Genomic DNA, 19,440 nt, shown 5'->3' with positions numbered 1-19,440 from the left:
TGTTTTTAAAAGAATTTTAAGTTTGGCCACAAGTTTCCTCATGAAAATGTAGTTTTTCATGCCACAGGATTTACTTTAAGAGGTGTAAAATAAAACAGCATACCTGCTCACACGAAAGCCTAAAAACACCTTCTACTCCAGTTACACCCAGTGCTGTCTCAATGTTCTGTGTCATTCGAAAAGGCACTTTCTCGGGAACACGAAGGCTTTTACCTTGAAAAGACAAATCACAGTATTTTTGTCTTTTCAACAAAAAAAGTGACGCTTATACTAAATATAAAATCTAAGTTATTTTTACCTTTTTCAAAGCAAACATTGTAATCTATGTGAACAACCTCTCCAGTTGTCATATCTATGAGAACATTATCCAAGTGTCTATCTCCAAGGCCAATTATGTACCCAACCATAGACATGACGGCAGTAGATCTGGCATAAGACTGAAAAGGAAGGGGTGGGGAACAAGTTAGATTGGCAAATTCCTTTAGCAAATTCATCAGCAAATTTCTTTCCAACATGCACTGATGCTCTAAAACTTAAAAAAATCCCATAACCCTCCTCTCTTTTGTTTCTAAATAAAGAGCTGGCACTGCTGAGGGCTGCAACACAGGGTGGCAGAGGCTTTGCACTGAGCAGCGGCACACAACACCATGGTCCTCATTGGTCTGCTTAAGTTACTAGGTTGGCCAAAAGTCTATATGGTTTTTTTCTGCAAAATAAAAGACACATTTTTCGTTTTCACCACTAACTTTAATGATTTGGAAATTCTGAGTAGACAGCTATGTTCCACAGGGTACAACAATGATTGTTTTCAATCTATGTCTCACTTTGATCACTATGAACTTCAATGGGTCTACCCAACTATGGAGCATCATCCAGAGTGAAATCAGCACAAAACTTCGCAAAGCACTTTTGACACATTCAGTCAGTCACAGCATCTTCTTCATACACTGCACAAACCTTTTTTTGCATTTCAGTTGCATTTTTACCTTTCTTGAAATAATAAAGTATAATATGCTAAAAAATATTTTCTTCTATCTTCAATATTAAAATGGCTACACAAAAATTCATCCATTTTGATTGTTTTTTTAAAATGCACACTGATATGACAGCTGTCACAATATAGTCTAACAAAATTGTTTCAAATGAAGTTAAAGACAACTAATGCTACTAGAGCCATCTTATGGGGGAAAGAAAGAACAAACTTTTTAGCCAACCCAATATTATCAGAATGCTGGGTTTAAAAGGCAAAAGTATTCTTCAGCCTCCCTAGTTTTCCCCTTTCGAAAGTTTTGATTCTTTTTTTCATTTCATCCATAATCCCCTCTGTTCTGCCCTTACACAGTCATGTCTTACAAAAATTAGTGTAATATAAGATTCAAATATAGGTCTCAAACCACTAAGTATGGAGGAATGCAGGGAGGAAGAAGGGTGATCCAGACAGACAAGACAGGAAGCAGGCACGAGAAACAATACTGGTTACAGTAAAAAAACATACCTGTGTGACTCTCCACCATTCGTCGGGTGTGGTGCAAGATGACCAAAGCTCTTTAGCAAGGAGGTTTGGCGGGGTGGCTTCCATCAACTCTTCTAACACTGCCTTCATTACATGAAGGGGCCAATCCCGTCGGGACACATCCAGACTAAGTCCAACCGCTTTTAAAGCAGGGCCAATTTTACTGTAATAAAGTTCACTAGGACGGGGCACAATTCCAGGATTCTGAGGAGTTTGGTAGGAATCTTGGGCCTATAAAAAATTATTTTTTAAAAAAGAGATCAACTTTATTTAAATAAGTATAAAGATTACTTTGAATGCAAAGTACTATAAATAGTACTTAGAATGCAAAATAGTACCTTTAAAACTGTTTTCCCCCCCAGTGGGATTCTCCATCACTTCATGCACCAAAAAGCCAATCTTCTGGACTATGCATCTTTCTTACAATCTATGTCTTTCTCGTAATTAAGCACTATTACTACTTTATTAAAAACTTGGTCTAGTGTTATATTTTCTTGAAGTTCAATTCAAACTCATCATCCAAGTACATTCTTTTTTGTAATGTATAATTCAGTTTAAACTTATCATTTACACACATATTTCATTCTTCATCAATATGACTTCATCAATGACTTCATCAATACTAAATAGATATTTAGATAAAAATTTAGATAGCCCATCTCTAATTTACCCTTCAATAATGATTCTGCAGTCTCCTACACCTACTTTTATAACTTGATTCCTTTCAAAATCTTGCCCCTTCCCATACCTTGCCTGATTAGAATCATTTTCTCAGGATAATGTAACATCAGGAGGTTGAGACTATATAAAATTTATCTTTATATCGACAGCACTTAATATTACTGTTCCTGGCAGATATTAAGCACTCAGATACTTAACTAAAATAAATCCTAAATAAAACTCCTAGTCTACATCAAAGTATAAATTTCACAGGTATAAAACAGTGACTAACGCTAAAGTTTCTTCTTACATAATTTAAAAGAACCTGGGTCAAAGCTATCTTGTATTTACAAATTTAAAAGCATTAAGGCAAACAGAAAGCATTAAGATGTGAATTATCTGAGTATTAACCACACCACGACCCTAGCCCCCCAGTATTGGCTTAGAAAGTTAACCCAATGTCATTATTTCTGCCTATTAAAAGTTTATTTTTATAAAATGTCCCTCAAAAACACTTTCTTAAGTACCTCAAGTCTGTTTCTTCTCTAACTTACAAAGTTAAAAAAAATGCTCCAGTGCAGTAAACTTACAAATATTTCACATATAACAATGGAGACTAATATACATAATTGTTAGACACAAATAGAAGTATATGTATACTTGAATTTTTACTAACCTTTTGTGCTTGTAAGGCAGCTTCCCGTTGTTGCCATCGCTTGTAGAGACCAAACAAGGGTGTGGCTCCATCCACCCACTGGATTAGCCCCGACCGTGTTCCTAGTGGTGTTACAGAATAGTGTCGAGCATGGAAACGAGGTGTTTCCTGGCGATTGATTGTAGCAAACATAGTATTCACGATAGACAGGAACTGCATTATTCTCTCATCCAGATGTAAATCCTCCAATCCTATGGAAACAACATTAAAGTAGCTAGTGCAGGTGACCAAATGGGATGAAGTACAAGGGGACAAGGTTGGAAACATACCACATTTTGTGTCCTTCTCAATTGGCAACAGCAAGTCAAGAAATGACAGCCAAGTTGGTACACTTAGAGCTTTAGAGAATATTCAATTCAGTCACAAGATATTTGGCATTATTAGCTGTATCTCAGTTATTCTGCTGGCACAAATTCATAAGCAGAGAGAGTGGGAATGGGAAATTTTACTCCAAAGCATCCAAACACTTCCATTCAAAATCACATAAGATACAGGATACTCCCAGCTATTCATGGCACATAAAAATTCACCTGAAGCAACTCTCTCTTAACACACACACACATACACACACACACACACACATACATTAATAATCAAACTAAATGCTATTTTAAATCTAACCTTTGAAAAGATAAGGATAGCTCTTCCCATCTGATCCCAGAAAAAGAAGTTTCTTTGGCTTGGTTTTGGTAGGTAAGATTGTGATGGTTCCACCCACACTGTGGATGGTGACAGTGTCTCTGGCTGAAACTTCTCCAGGAAGAGCAATTTCAGTGTTAGTCATGGCGGCCAGCCAGGGGCTGATTTCTTCAAGGCGTAAGATGTAACTTGCACGTTTTTGTGCTCTCTGTTGCAAACTCAGCATTATCTGTTAGATGGGTAAAACAAGCTTATATTATCATTACAACACTTACTTTCTTCCATATTCAATCTGGTATCAAAGTAACCTTGAAATACCAACACATTTAATAATGTGTTGGTCATAACCACATACATGGTCATACATGTATGTGTCATTATTTGTGGTCATGTATGAGGGGGGGACCCAAAAAAACCCAGAATTTATTTATACAAAATTGTGTATTTATTCTTAATGTTTAAACTGCAGTCACCTTCAAAATAATCTCCATTTGATGCAATACAGCTACTGAGACTTCTTTTCCACTGCTTAAAACAGTTGTGGAACTCGTCCATTTTGATGCCTTTTAGTGTTTCTGACATTTTTTGTTTCACCTCTTCAAAGAAATGGGCAAAACATTTCTCTGAGGACTTTTTACATCCAAGGAAAACAAACAAAAAGTCGGTTGCTTGGGGCAAGATCAGGTGAGTAAAAGAGGGTAGGGAGGATCCCCAGATCATGCCATTTTTTGGTCAAATGCACTTATAAATCACCCATCATGAAATGGACAAATGTGTTGAGTCTTCAAAAAAAAATTCACCAAAGCTGAATGCAGCCTCTCACAACAATGCCAGCTGGTACATTGATAGAGTCCTAGAATATTACATCTAGCGGGGGAAGCCTGAACTACAAGAGGCCCACCCTCCAGAAAATAATTCCATTTCTGGGCCCCCCCCACTCGTATTTGGGTATTCCTGGGAGGGGAAACACTGGTGTGCTCTAAGTGGCTGTTTACTTCGTTCAGGTTCCTTCCTCCTCCTCTGTCCAAACTAGCAATAAAATCACAGCAGATGAATAGAAATCACTCTGTGATCACAAAATTCAGGGCCTGCATATAAATTCTCCACTGTTAAGCTATTCATAATCAATGCCAAATCAAATTAATTCATCCCTTGCAATATAGCAAAAGATATAGCCAGTGTTGGTTTTCAGGTAGAAACATCCTTAGGAAGCAGCTTAAAAAGTGGGTCCCAGAGCTCTGACCATTTGAAGTATGCAGAAAAACACCATAATCCCTTCTAATAACTAACAAGGAATAGGTCACATGTATACCTGTGTTCCTATTTGCAGCTAACTCAAAAATCTGCACCTGAATTAATGAACTGTGGACTTTGCTTTCAAGTGAAAGGAAGTTTAAATCAATCCTTAGCACACTTTGTTCATAAAAGGAAAAAGACACCTGGAAAAAACCCCAGTATCCACTGACAGAACAGGTAAACTGTGGTATTTTCCCATAATAGATTGATGTTCAGCTGCACGGAAAATATGAATCAAAAAATAAAAAAACAAAACAAACCCCTAAGGCTAATTCATAAATAATGGAAGTAGTAATAAGCACAGACACATATATACAATATGATCTCATTTTTATGAAGTTAAAAAACAAGCAAAAATGAAACAATATGCCATTCAGAAAGACATCCATAAACAAGAACGATTTTTTAGTACGTGATGATTAGGTAAAAACTCAGAAGAGAGGTTACAGAAAGGAAGAGAGAAATAGGGAGGGACATGTGAGACTTGAAAATGTATTTCTTTAACTAATTCTGTTTTTCTAGCTTCATTACAGAAAAAAAGGGAGACGGGTATTCTTCTTAATTTTAAAACTTTTTAAATGATCACACCCATCACACATTTTTCTGACTTATTTCTCACACACACACCCCTCCCCCTACTTGGTTTTAAAAAGTATTCCTCGTGTCTCCCTTCTGGGTTCCTTGGTGAATTTACTGAGAAGACAACAGAGAAGTAAGAAACTATTGTTGGAATGCAAGGAAATAAGTTTTGGCTAGGAGACACAAAATAAGCTTTATCATTCACGTTGGTGTTGTTTTGTGCTTCCAGCTATTTTCTCTGTATTAATCAGTTATAGTAAAGTGTGCTTTTTCTCATTACCGAAGTAAGGAAAGCAGTTAGGAAACATAAAGGTAAACCAGAGAAAGAAGGGATAAGGAAAAGCTACAAGGTAATAAACAGGCTCCACCAACTCCTAGTGCTACTGGTATAACAAATAAAAACCAAAGAAAATATAGAACTTCTTAAGAAGATCAAAACTGAAAAAATAAAGATTCTCAAATATTTAAATATAATCATCTCCAAAAAGCCTATGCAGAATTCACTTCAAAATAATAAATCAGAAAAGCTATAGAGGCACAAGATTAAATTTCTTAACCTTTCATGAGAATATAGCAGGCAATCAATACTCAGCTCAAGGCCAGAGGCCCATCACTGACTAACTTCTTAAGAGTACACACTTCCTTGGTGCAAACCCACTGTAGATGGAAGTTTGTGACCCTAAGGTCACACTCAGCCCCAAATTCTCAAAATGAAGAAAACACCTTTCTCTATATTTCTTTGAAGCTGATTTCCATGGGCTTTCAAAATCTTCTCATGTTCCAAGTAAGGAGGTGCCCTTTATTCCAATTTCCTATCTCACAGAAGTGTTCCCATTTTAGAAGCGCTCCTGAGGTGTTTCTGTACCTCTTTAAATGGAATCCAGCTGCTTCCAGGCTTTGCAGGGTTGGACGGGGTCTTCAGCCTCTCTAGGGCGTTTCCAATCGCTGCACCGTAGTTGTCCTGGAACCACTTTTCATGCGGCGTCTCCGCGGGGGCTGCCGTGATGCTCCTCACGTGCTCCAAAGCAAACACGATGGGCTTCATCAAAGCCGTGTGCTTCTCCCGCATGATGGCAATTTTCTCTTCTCTGACCGGGAGGACACAAAGTTTTATACAAATAAGGAACAATTTAAATGTATCAAGTATAAAAATGTAAAAGAATAAGAAAAAATAAATACTAGCAAAGTAACTTACAACATGGCATTGTCATAAATCCAGCACATAAAAGAGGCAGCCTCCCTTTGCAACAAACGGTGCTAGGAAACTGGCTATTCACGTGCCCAAGAATGAAGCTGGACCCTTACCTTACACTACATGCAAAGAAAACCTCAAACTGGATCAAATATCTTTAAAACTCGACTCTGAGAAGAAAACACAGGGCAAAGTCTTCTTGACACTGGATTTAACAATGATTTCTTAGATATGGCACAAGCGCAGACAACAAAAAAAAAGATAGGTAAATTGAGCTACATCAAAATTTAAAACATATATATATACACCAATAGGCACTAACTACCAAGAGAATGAAAAGACAACACACAAGGTGGGAAAACTTATTTTCTGCAAATCATGTATCTGATGGATTAATATCCAGAATATATAATGAGCCCCTTACACTCAACAACAATAAACAACCCAATTCAAAAATAGGCAAAGGATCTAAGACATTTCCCCAAAGAAGATACACAAATGGTCAATAGGCACACAAAAAGATGCTCAACATTATTAGTCACTGGGAAAAGCAAATCAAAGCACAGCCAGATAACATTTCACACCCATTAGGATAACTACCATCAAAAAAGAAAAGCGAATAACAAGTACTGCTGAGAAAATGGAGAAACTGGAATTTATATGCACTTTTGGTGGAAATACAAAATGGTGCACCCACAGTGGAAAAGTTTGTCAGTTCCTAAAAAAGTTAAACACAGATTTACCATACAATCCGCAAATGCACTGATTCATACACAAAATCGTCTGTACACTGATGTTCACAAAAACACTGTAATATCCAAATCCAAAAGAGAAGCAACCCAAGTGTCCACTGACAGATAAGCACATAAACGAAATGTGTCATGTCCATTAAATGAAATAATCAGCCATAAAAAGAAGGAAATTCTAATACTACAATGTAAATGAAACTTCAAAACATTATGCTCAAGGAAATAAGAGACACAAGAGGACTTAGAGGAGTCAAATTCAGAGACAGGACGTAGACCAGCAATATCCAGAGGATGGAGTTACAGGAGGATTGAGAGGTACTGTTCAGTGGCTACAGAGATACTGTTAGGGATGAGGAGTAAGTTCTGGAAATGAGTAGTGGTGATGGATGCACAACACTGTGAATGTACTTAATTAATGTCACTGAATTATATACTTAAAACTAGTTAAAGGGCAAATTTTATGTTATGTATATTTTGTATTTTTTTAAAAGACAGCTTTCCTCCTGTCAAGATGGTAGCAAAGACAGACATGGCTTACCTTGGCACAACCACATCAAAATTACAACTAAAATACAGAACCACCATCACCGAGAACTGTCAGAAATCAAACTGAACGGCAGTCTGACAACTACAGAATTAAGGAAACCATATCCACCCAGATTGATAGGAGGGGGCGCAGACCCAGAATGGGTTGGTCCCTCACCCACATGAGGTGGATAAAAATTCGGGAGGGACACCCTGGGAGTGAGACATCCTAGCCCCACATCAAGCCCCCCAGCCCAGGGCTCCAGCACCAGGAAAATAAGTCTCCACAACTTCTGGCTACAAAAACCAGCAGGGATTGAGTCACTGGAAGAAATTTCTGGAGTCCCAAGCAGTTCCTCTTAAAGAACCCACACACAAACTTACCTACTCAGAATCACTCCCTCTGAGCTCCAGCACCAGGGAAGCAGCTTGAAAGGTACCAGTGATAGAAAGGGAAGAACAGATGTGTCTGGCAACAAGGCAAGCAGAGGCCATGGTCCTTTTTGAAAGCCTCCCCCCAAAGGACCGGCAAGCTAGTGCCATATCTGACAATCCATCAACCTGGCTAACACTGTTTGACCCTAACACCTTGGAGATCCCCAGAGACTCTGTCCCACCCAACTTATGGGCCCACCCAAGTTGCTTTTCCATATGAATGACTGATCTTGACTCATGCTATACAACCTCCTAAATCCCCTCAAACAAGCAATAGTTGGCCTCAGTGAGCTCCCTGCATAGCACTATCAGCAGCCAACCTAGATTCACAGCTTGGCTTCACCTAGGAATCTATAAGCCCAGCATAAGTAGCAGCCATCTCAGATTGCTTTCTAGCTCAGGAAGGGTAGCCCTGGGCAAAACACAGGTGGGGGCTGACCTCGACCTGAACCACCAGGGAAACCCCAGGGCCAATGTACCCAGTGGACAGCTACAGACAGGTTGGAGCACCACCACCCTGCCCCTGCACAGCTGACCCTCCATGGAGAGTGGAGGTTGGTGGTCAGTGGTCACAGCCAATCCTTGAAGCTGACTGGCCAGGGCAAATCCCTTCCATTCATCTGCCAACAAGAATCAAGGCTCAACTACAAGAAGAGGGTGTACTTAGCCAACCCAAAGGGCGCACCTTGAGTACCCAGCTTGGGGGACAGGAAGGCTGTGTCACTGGACCCTACAGGACACCTACTACATTAGGTCACACTACCAAGACAAGGAGTCACAGCAGCTCTAACACAGAGAAACAAACATAGGGAAGCTGCTGAAAAGAGGAGACAAAGAAACATTGCACAAATAAAAGAACAGATCAAAACTCCTGGAAAAGAGCTAATGTTAATGGAGATAAGCAATCTATCAAATGCAGATTTCAAAACACTAGTTATTAGGATGCTCAAAAAACTTAGCGTGGACCTCAGGAGCATAAAAAAGTCCAGTCAGAAATGAAGGATTCACTAATTGAAATAAAGAACAATTTACAATCCCCTAGAGCAAGGGATATAAAGGAAAGAATAAACAAATGGGATCTCATCAAAATTAAAAGCTTCTGCATGGCTAAGGAAAACAGTATCAAGATACAAAGAGAAGCAACAGCTTGGGAAAACATATTTGCCAATGATACCTCAGATAAGGTTTTAATCTCCAAAATATACAAAGAACTCACTCGACTCCACTCAAAGAAGACAAGCAACCCGATTAAAAAATGGGAAGAGGACTTGAACAGACATTTCTCCAAGGAGGACATACTGAGGATCCAGAGACACATGAAAAGATGCTCAATATCGCTAGCTATCAGAGAGATACAAATTAAAACCACAATGAGATACCACTTAACACCAGTCAGAATGGCTATCATAAACAAAGAAACAAACAACAAGTGCTGGAGAGGTTGTGGGGAAAAGGGGACTCTAGTTCACTGTTGGTGGGATTGCAGACTGGTACAGCCACTATGGAAAATAGTATGGAATTTTCTAAGAAAACTAAAAATGAACGTGCCTTTTGACCCAGCAATTCCACTCTTGGGAGTATATCCTAAGAACCCTGAAACACCAATCCAAAAGAACCTATGCACCCCGATGTTCATAGCAGCACAATTCACGATAGCCAAGAGTTGGAAGCAACCTAGATGCCCATCAGTAAATGACTGGATCAAAAAACTATGGTACATTTACACAATGGAATTCTATGCTGCAGAAAGGAAGAAGGAACTACTACCTTTTGCAACATCATGGATGGAACTGGAAAGCATTATGCTGAGCGAAATAAGCCAGGCGGTGAAAGACAAATATCATATGATCTCACCGTTAACAGGAATCTAAACAAACCAAACAAGCAAGCAAAATATGACCAATGACACTCAAATATGGAACAGGCTGACAGGGTCCAGAGGGGAGAGGGGAGAGAATCATAGGGGAAAAGGGAATGGACTCACCTGAACAAGTATAAAGGATACATGGACAATAACTAAGGGTGTGGGGCAGAAAGGGGAGGGAGGCAGGGAACATGGGGTGGGGGGCGGGCAGGGTTGGGAACATAAGACAGAAACCTGTACTTGAACAAGAATTAAATTAAAAAATTATATTTAAAAAAAAGAACAATTTACAGAGAAACAACAGTGGAACGGATGAGGACGAGAATCAGATGAATGATTTAGAACAAAAGAAGCAAAAAACAACCAATAAGAACAACCAGAAGAAAAAGAATCCAAAAAAATGAGGATAGTATAAGCAGCCTCTTGGACAACTTCAAGCAGTCCAACATCTGCATTATAGGGATGCCAGGAGGAGAAGACAAGAAATTGAAAATCTATTTGAAAAAACAATAAAAGAAACCGTCCCTAATTTGATGAAGGAAATAGACACACAAGTCCAGAAAGCACAGGGAATCCCAAACAAGATTTGGGTGGATTCAAGAAGACCCACTCCAAGATACATCATAATTAAAGTGCCAAAGGTTAAAGATAAATTGAGAATCCTAAAGGCAACAAGAGAAAAGAAGTTAGTTACCTACAGGGGAGCTCCTGTAAGACTGTCAGCTGATTTCTCTAAAAAAACTTTGCAGGCTAGAAGGGATTGGCAAGAAATATTCAAAGTCATGAAAAGCAAGGACCTACAACCAAGATTTCTCTATCCAGTAAAAATATCATAGAATCAAACGGCAGATAAAGAGCTTCTCAGACAAGAAAAAACTAAAGGAGTTAGTTCATCATCACCAAACCATTATTATATGAATTATTAAAGGGACTTATTTGACAAAAAAGATAAAAACTATGAATAATAAAATGGCAAAAATATATAAATCTATCAACAATTGAATTGAAAAAACAAACTAGCAAACAATAACAGAGACAGAATCACAGATACAGAGAGCCTTCTGATGGCTGTCGGATGGGAGGGGTACGTGGGGGGAATGGGTGAAGAGGTGAGGGATTAAGAAGTACAAATAGGTAGTTACAGAGTAGCCATGGAGGTATAAAGTTCAGTAAAGGGAATGGAGTAGCCAAAGAACTTACACACCGTGACCCATGGACATGAGCAATGGTGGGAGGATTGCCTAACTGACTAAGGGGTGCTTGGTGGAGGGGGGCAAAGGGGGAAAAACTCAGGACAACTATAATAGCATAATCAATAAAATATAAGTAAAAAAAGATATGGGTGGATAGAAAATAAATAAATAAAAAGAAAAATAAAAGAAAGGCAGCTTCATTTTTCAGAGTATAAAACATCCTTGCGTGTCCTGACTGGCAGGGCTCAGTTGGGTGTCATTCTGCAAGGCAAAAGGTAGCTAATTTAATTCCTACTCTGGGCACATCCCTGGGTTGCAGGTTCAGTCCCCAGATGGGGCATGTGCAAAGGGCAGCCAATCGGTGTTTCTCTCTCACATCAATGTTTATTTCCCTTTCTCCCTCCGTTTCTCTTTCTCTAAAAATAAATGAAATCTTTAAAACAAACAAACATACTTGCGTAAGGTGTTGTTGTTCTGGACTCTCTTCACCTCATCTTCAAGCTGCTGAATTCGTCTCAGAACGTACATGTGTTGCTGTAACAGTACTCCCAACCAGAGTTCATCCCAAAGAACAGTGACCCTGCGGAGCTCGGCCACAAGCATCTGAACCTGCAGACACAGCACAAACAGACAGGGTCATCCAGGAGTACACAAACAGCACAACTCTGCAAACTCTGGAAGCTGCTGGTTAAACGTGTGCATCTTAGTGAGTCTGCCTGTCAATACAGATTTGTAAAACCAATTTTGAATTACTCTAAAAGCTTTGTTCCTCAAATATTTCCACACAGTCTGTAATGGGCTTTGCTTATAGGTTGTTTTTTGGGGGGAGAATGGTTCTAACAGTTGGCTTAAAACCTTTCAGTTGGTTCTCTGTACCTGTAACACCATAGTTGGATTTGCAGATGATAGCTTGTCTACAATTTTGCTGTAGCAATCCTGCATCATGGCTTGGTCTTCATTTAATCCACTTTTAGGTTCCTCCTTACTGCTATCTTGAGAAGCAGGAGGACTTCCTCCCTCACATTCAGAAACCAGCAATTCTTCTCCTTGAATATTGCCAAGCAGAGTTGGAATTGCAGAGGAAAACTTATTTCCTATAATAAAATGGGAGAATAAGGTAGACTTTGTATGTTTCTCCCGTGGGTATGTATCACATTAGGGAAAACACTGATGAGCTCTTCAACTCCAGAGCACTCGTTTAAGTAATTAAATAATTCTGTGCACTAAACTGAACAAAGATCATGAATATTCTGCCATTTTACAAATTGAGCTTTTATATTTATTAATATTATAAGCTAATAGAAGGTAAATGGAAGAAAAGAAGTAAGTCTCAATAAAGAGTTCTCCCAGCCAGAGTCCTGAACTTGGTTTCAATCCTTATCCACCAGTTACGCAGCTCAGTGAACATGAGAGTGACTCAACTTCCCCTGCTTGGTGGATTACTGGAAGATTGAAGATAACACATAAAGTACATGGGCTAGGTACCAGACACAGAGCAGTTACTCTCTCAATAAACGGCAATTATTAAATCAGTATTTTAAAAAACTTACTAACTCTATCAACTCTGCAATATAAACCTCAAAAATATTTACCTAAAACATTATTTGCAAAATAAGTTATAGTCAAAGTAGCAGTATTTTAATATTCCATACCTGAAGCCTGTGATTCGCTACTAAGCGATATGGTACCCACTATTGCAGGATACAGTATGAGATGTGGGGAATCTTGAGCCACACGGCAGAGAAGGTTACAAATACTTTGGCGCACATACACCTCAGGGTGGTTTAAGCGTGAGAAAAGTTGTGGAATGATTCCTTCAGGATAAGAAGAAACATACGTTAGAATTATTAAAAGGGATCAACATAGTGGATGCAAAAGAACACAACTTGATGTTTACCAGCATCACTTCTAAGGGCCTCACATTTCTCCCTGTGATACCAAGAACCATACACAACAGTCTTGCTTTACAAGTCTGGTTAGAGTCTAGAGCTATAATCAAAATCTACAGCAATTCGCCCTCGCTGGCGTAGCTCAGTGGATTGAGCGTGGGCCTGCGAACCACACGATCGCGGTTCGATTCCCAGTCAGGGCACATGCATGGGTTGCAGGCCAGTTCCCAGCAGGGGATGCACAAGAGGCAAGCATACATTGCTGTTTCTCTCCCTCTCCTTCCCTTCCCCTCTAAAGATAAATAAATAAAATCTGTTTTAAAAAATTAAAAAAAAATAAAAATAAACTAGAGCAATTCAAAAATGTTCTAGAGCAATGTACTTTCTGTGAATGACTGTAAAAGTAGACAAAGACAATGTTTACAAAGGGTATATGAAAAAATTTTTCAATTACAGTTTCCTTCCAATATTATCTTGTTGTTTTTTTTTAAGATTTTATTTATTTATCTTTAGAGGGGAAGGGAAGGAGAGAAGGAGAGAAATATCAATGTACGGTTGCCTCTTGTGAGTCCCCTGCTGAGAACTGGCCTGCAACCCAGGTATGTGCCCTGACTGGGAATCGAACTGCAATAGTGTGGTTCGCAGGCCCGCGCTCATTCCACTAAGCTACACCAGCCAGGGCTCAATATTATTTTGTATTAATTTCAGATATAACCCATAGTGGTTTACTTAATGATGTACTCTACAAATGTAGTGCCCCCTGGGATTTCCAGTACACACCTGGCACCACCCAGTTATCACAATACTATTGACTATATTCCCTGTGCTGTGCTTTACATCCCTGGGATTATCTTGTAACTACCAATTTGTACTTCTTAATCTTTTTATGTTTTTCACCCAGTCCTCCTTCACCTCTCCTCTATGGCAACCAGCAGTCCGCTCTGTCTCTATGAGTCTATTTCAATTTTGTTTGTTTATTTTGTTCTTTGGATTCACAAGGTACATGAAGATTTTTGAAATTTATTTTAATCACTTTCCCCAAGATTTATTTTGTATTTAAAAAGCTTCTGCCTCTCAGCTCTCCATTCTTCTGAAAGGTGAGACGGAAGTGGTGTAACAGCAGATCAAAGAGTCATATTAACTAATGTAGCTATTCTGTAACACGTTTAAATAATAAACATAAAGGAACTACTACTATTTTTTATTGCCTTAGATATCCTACCCGGAAAGAATTTTTCATTGGACATTTTTCAGATCCTCACCTCTCCATGGAGCAGTAGGTGTTGTTTCCAAACCGTGTTCCAGATACTGCCTCAGCTCGCCAGCATGCTTCACAAGCAGCCTGAGCAATCGCAAGGTGGCCATCACGATTACATCATCAGTGCTCTGCTCTGCTCTATGACTTAAATGTAGCCTTGGGTCATCTTCATCTAAAGGAATCTAGGGTCAAAGACCAAAAATAAAAATAAAAAAAGAGATAGAAGAATTTAAAATACTGTTTTTGTCTACCAGGAAAGAAATTTCAAATAAACTTTGCTAAAAGAGAACACGGCATGACCTACCTGACCAGCATTGAGTTTAAGGAAAGTAAAATACGCGCTGCAAGACAATTTGTACAGGCTGAAGATTCTATCCACAACCTTCCTCCACACTTTAATAACTCCTTCTGTTGCACTTTCATCAAGTTCTGACAGCCACGGGCAGCTGGATATTAACTGACGCCAGATAACATCAACCATGTCATCTTCTTCATTATCTTCATTTTCTGTTATCTGAAGTGTTATATCTTCATCCTAACGGAAAATTGGGCAAAAAATACCATTTTTAATACAAATTGAAAAGGGAGAAAGGTGCCTGGTTTTCCTACCAAATGAAAGTACTTTTCTCATTATGAAAAACCAAACTACTCATATTTAGCTTTATACATGCTAAATCACTACCAATATGCTTCTCCTTATGGTATAATTACTAATGTATTTAAGAAGATATAAGCAGCTCACAAAGATTAAAGGCTGATTTTTGGACTTTCAATAATCTACATTACAATAAAATATTCTGCCTGCAGAAAACATAATCTGTTCAAAAGTCTGACATGGGAGGTACACAGAATACAGTCAAAACAGACTTTACTCTCTGTACAGTGCTGTGTGTGCACATAACACAGGCTTGGCAGACAGCGATATATGTTAAAGTCTAGAGTAAAAGCTGAATCAATAAAATCCAAACTTTTAAAGCCTGCAACTAAATACCTAATAGTCAGAACACTGTAGAATTGTAGGAACTTTGAGAGTGGAGAGAATACATCCTGCCAATCATCTAGTCCCTGTTTTTCAACTCCAACTATGTATTAGAATCACCTACTAAGTTTAAACACATGCACACATGGTGGCATGCACACATACCTTCGACCCAGAATATCTGGGGTGGGGCTCAGGCCCAAGCCAGTGTTAAAAACCTAATTTCTGATCAGAAGGGCATTTAAAGAGTAATCGACTTTACATAAAGTGAACTTCATCGTTTTTTTAACAGGAGCCTAAGGAAATGACTTGATCTCAAGAAATCAGAAAAATATCAACTCACTTTCTTCTTAAGAACCAAAGTTTTTATTTGAAACAGAACACTTAATCAAGTATAAGTGATCAATTTCCTCAAAATGAATGAATTAGAACAAGTGACCTTGACACTATTCCCCCCAAACACTGTATCATGTTTTCCTTGCCTGAATCCCCGCTGGCCGACACACAGCCTGACCAAGGATACCATATATTCTCTCTTTTTCTTCTTCAGTTATAGTGTCTGGAAGCAGATTTTGAACTTCAGATTTTTCTTTAGGAAGCAGACGAACGCCTTCTCCCTGACTATAAAAATAAACAAGTCATCAGTATTTCAGCTACCAAACCTTTACCATGTCAACAGACATTTTAAATCTCTATTTTGCAATATTACTAATGTGCAATTAATACAATGCATTAAATAAATCACACATTTCAACATACACATACCTGGCATTGTCGACCACCTTTCTGCCCCACCTGTAAGCCCAACTAGCCAAGGCTGCCCAAGATTTGGCTACTTCCGGTGCCTGTACTGAAGATAGATGATACAACTGTCCCAAAATGAAGTCAGGTTCTCCAACTCCAATATGCACTGCCAGGATGAAGAAAAGAAGAATGAAAGCAATCAGCAATGTTACCTTCATAAATTTCTAATGGAATTCCCATGAACATTTTAGGATTTTGCTATCTGGAAACAGTAAGTTCCACAATACTATAGTTCATAATTTGATAACACTTTCATTTGTGTTATGCTTTTCTAAAAGTCTAATATGTTGAGATGAATCACTCAGCTTCCCAAGAAAGCTTAAATTATAACCCTGTAAATAAGTCCATGTCTTCCATGATCCTGAACTTTAGAAAGAGTTCAGGTGTCAGATTCATTGTAGAATGTCTTGCATTTTAAATTTGAATGACTATTTCCTTATGATTATATTTAGCTTAAACATTTTGGCAAAATGAATATAAAGGTGATGAGTACACAATCTCATTCAAAGATTCAGGAAGCAAATAACATTATTCCCAGTTTAAAAGTAAAAAAAAAAATCACCTGCTCTAGTGTCATTTGTCGGTATGAAGGTTTACCCCTCATGAACATTAAGGCCCTATAATAATGCACATTAGAAACATAAGACCAATGTAAGTAATTAAGACCCTAGGCTTCACAACAGTAAAATGAGGCAACATTCTCATGTTTCAGCAGAGGTTAATTACCCCCCAATCTGTAACATCTGAACAATGATAACTACCATAACAGGCACTCAAATACTGAATGAATTAACTGCCTTATTTGTTGGGTACCTTTCTATTACTGACACTAGTGCCAAGATATGAAACAAATCTTTCTGTAATTTTTCTTTTTAAAATAAATTTATCGAATTCTTGTATGTGCCTTGACCAGGGACTGAATGCTCAACTCTGACATATCAGGACAATGTTCTCATCATAGCCGGCCCCTGGCCAGCTAGCCGGCCAGGCCATTTCTAGAACTTCTGTGCTCCACCAGTCAAGGGGACTGCAAACTGTTATCTTTGTTGCTCCTTCTAGTGTGCCGTGAAAGTTTAGCTATCTGGGGCAGGACCTTACTGCATGCACAAATGTTTAGGTCCATAAAAGCTCAGTGAACTGGGAAGGTGGGAAGTATGGCCCATGAGGCAGAGACACTAAAGAAACGTGTTTTAGTTACGGCACTTCCAGGCAATATAAATTTCTATAGAGACACTTTTGTGTGGCCACTACAGCCAGCATGACACTGTAAACTTTAAATCAGGGAACAAAATTACTTCTAAAATTAATTATTTTAAAGCTGGTAAGAGAAAGAAATCCTACCCGTAGATTCACTCTCGATGCGAGGATACTCTTCATCTGTTGTATTAACTGATGGCAGTTCTATTAAAGTAAGTATGTTTTTAGACAAAGTAGAAAGACCTGTGAAGTTCTGCTGTTGCTGAGCTCTGTAAACCTGTTTTAGCTGCCCTGAAATTTCTTTCCATTCTGCCTGGATCCATTTAGCCAGTGTCAGAATTGACTTGGCAACTGCATATTCAGCTTTGGCAGACTGACAAAAAGAGATGGCACAGGAACTCAGCATTTCCATTGCATGTGTTGACTGGCCTACAGAAAACGAAAAACAACCCTTAGAAGCCTTCAAAGCAGACAATGGACGTACTTTCAGGGTGAAATAAACTTCTAAAAACATGCAAATTCAGTGATAACCAATGACCTCTTAAAGCATGTCTTTATTTAATAACCAGTAACAAAATTCTTTTAGAAGTATTAAATTACAGAGATAAGTCAACACATAAAATTCTTACTCAGGACTCAAATGTTCTGCAACAGCTGAAAAAAAAAACTCAACATTTCTACTGCTGCCTCACACCATAACGTTCATACACATGATTATCATCATAGTTGTGTATTAACCATAATTCATTTTACTAACCTGCTGTATGTAGCAATTTGGTTTTTTCAATGTCAAGTTCAGGCCCCCATTTTTCATCCACTTGACCTTGAGTTGAGAGTTTTTTAAAATGCTGGACTAAATCCTGTGCAGTGGTGGTCTTTCCCAGCTGAACCTCACTACACTGTGCCAGAAGTCTTGTTGCAAGTGACACATTCCCCCGTTTTCTAGCAAATTTTGCTGCTGTTAGACCTAACTCCATGAGATGGCTCTTAATTGGAACTGTTTGCTCTGGAGAAAAGAAAACATTTTATTAGTCCTTGATTGGTCTAATCCCAGATTGCACAGAAACACAACCAAAAAATTCCTCCCCAATTCTTGCCTTCCCTACCACCTCCCTAAATAAAGGGTCATTTTTCACCATCTTTAAATCCCTTGCAGTTAGCATACTGCTTGCCATACAATAAACAATAAATGTTTGTTGAAATAAACATATACAACAAAACAGACAAAAGTAAAAAACACTCACTAAAAGAAATTCAAAGTCTAGTTTCTGAACCTTTTTAAGCAAAGAGCCTAGGCCAAAGGGTAGGGAATGAGGGTAAGGCTGGACCACCCCCCTTTCCCATACAAGTACCCCTACCATTCTACCATGCTATGCCCTCCTGGTTTACCCCTACCTTTCTGAAGTATCCTTCTCCATTTCCTTCTCCTCCTCGACCCATCCATTAATCCATTAAAACTGGTGTTCTTCAGGTCAGTCCTAAGGCTTTCTACTCTTCTCATTCTGCATAATTTCCATAATATTATTCTGGACAATAATATTACCTGTTCCTGTGGCTTCGACTGCCATACAAATGCTGGTGATTCTTGAATCGTTATCTCTAGCCCAGACCATACATGTGAGTTCTACCACTTACTAATCGCCTATACTCAGGATTTTTAAAGGCACTTTAATCTGTGTCAACTGAAATCCATTTTCCATCTTCAAACCTTTTACTTCCTTCTCCTATTACTCCTTTCTCAATCTGGCTTGACTTGAGCAAGTCCCAGCAGTCATCTTAGACTTTATTTTCAACCCTTGTATCACGTGCTCTTTTCTGTCCCGAATGCCACTACCTTGGTTACCTTTAGCAGGGACTTCAGCCTGACTGGTACCTTTGTCCCCAGTCTCCCCTTCTTCTAGCCCATTGTCTAACCTGTAACTGAGGCAATCTTACACAGACAGAAGTCTCAAC

At 38.8% G+C, this 19,440-nt stretch overlaps 1 protein-coding gene across 1 annotated transcript in view; it reads right to left on the bottom strand.

Moving 5' to 3' along the window:
* Positions 1–19,440, bottom strand: part of SMG1 (SMG1 nonsense mediated mRNA decay associated PI3K related kinase) — a 104,589-nt gene that overhangs the window by 22,812 nt on the left and 62,337 nt on the right. The window contains exons 30-44 of the mRNA XM_037067723.1: positions 18,245–18,493; positions 17,632–17,916; positions 16,252–16,396; positions 15,969–16,107; positions 14,812–15,042; positions 14,512–14,689; positions 13,013–13,174; positions 12,237–12,454; positions 11,815–11,969; positions 6,268–6,490; positions 3,510–3,756; positions 2,850–3,079; positions 1,496–1,744; positions 299–437; positions 104–213 (exon numbers count right to left, since the gene is read on the bottom strand). Of these exons, the coding sequence (XP_036923618.1) occupies positions 104–213; positions 299–437; positions 1,496–1,744; positions 2,850–3,079; positions 3,510–3,756; positions 6,268–6,490; positions 11,815–11,969; positions 12,237–12,454; positions 13,013–13,174; positions 14,512–14,689; positions 14,812–15,042; positions 15,969–16,107; positions 16,252–16,396; positions 17,632–17,916; positions 18,245–18,493 (2,960 nt within the window). The remainder of the gene's footprint in view (positions 1–103; positions 214–298; positions 438–1,495; positions 1,745–2,849; positions 3,080–3,509; positions 3,757–6,267; positions 6,491–11,814; positions 11,970–12,236; positions 12,455–13,012; positions 13,175–14,511; positions 14,690–14,811; positions 15,043–15,968; positions 16,108–16,251; positions 16,397–17,631; positions 17,917–18,244; positions 18,494–19,440) is intronic.

Source organism: Sturnira hondurensis, unplaced genomic scaffold, assembly GCF_014824575.4.
Source record: "Sturnira hondurensis isolate 20B ecotype Veracruz unplaced genomic scaffold, ASM1482457v3 Scaffold0017394, whole genome shotgun sequence".
Lineage (NCBI taxonomy): Eukaryota > Metazoa > Chordata > Mammalia > Chiroptera > Phyllostomidae > Sturnira > Sturnira hondurensis.
The sequence above is the reverse complement of the archived record's forward strand: the minus strand, read 5'-3'. Positions and strand labels throughout refer to the sequence as shown.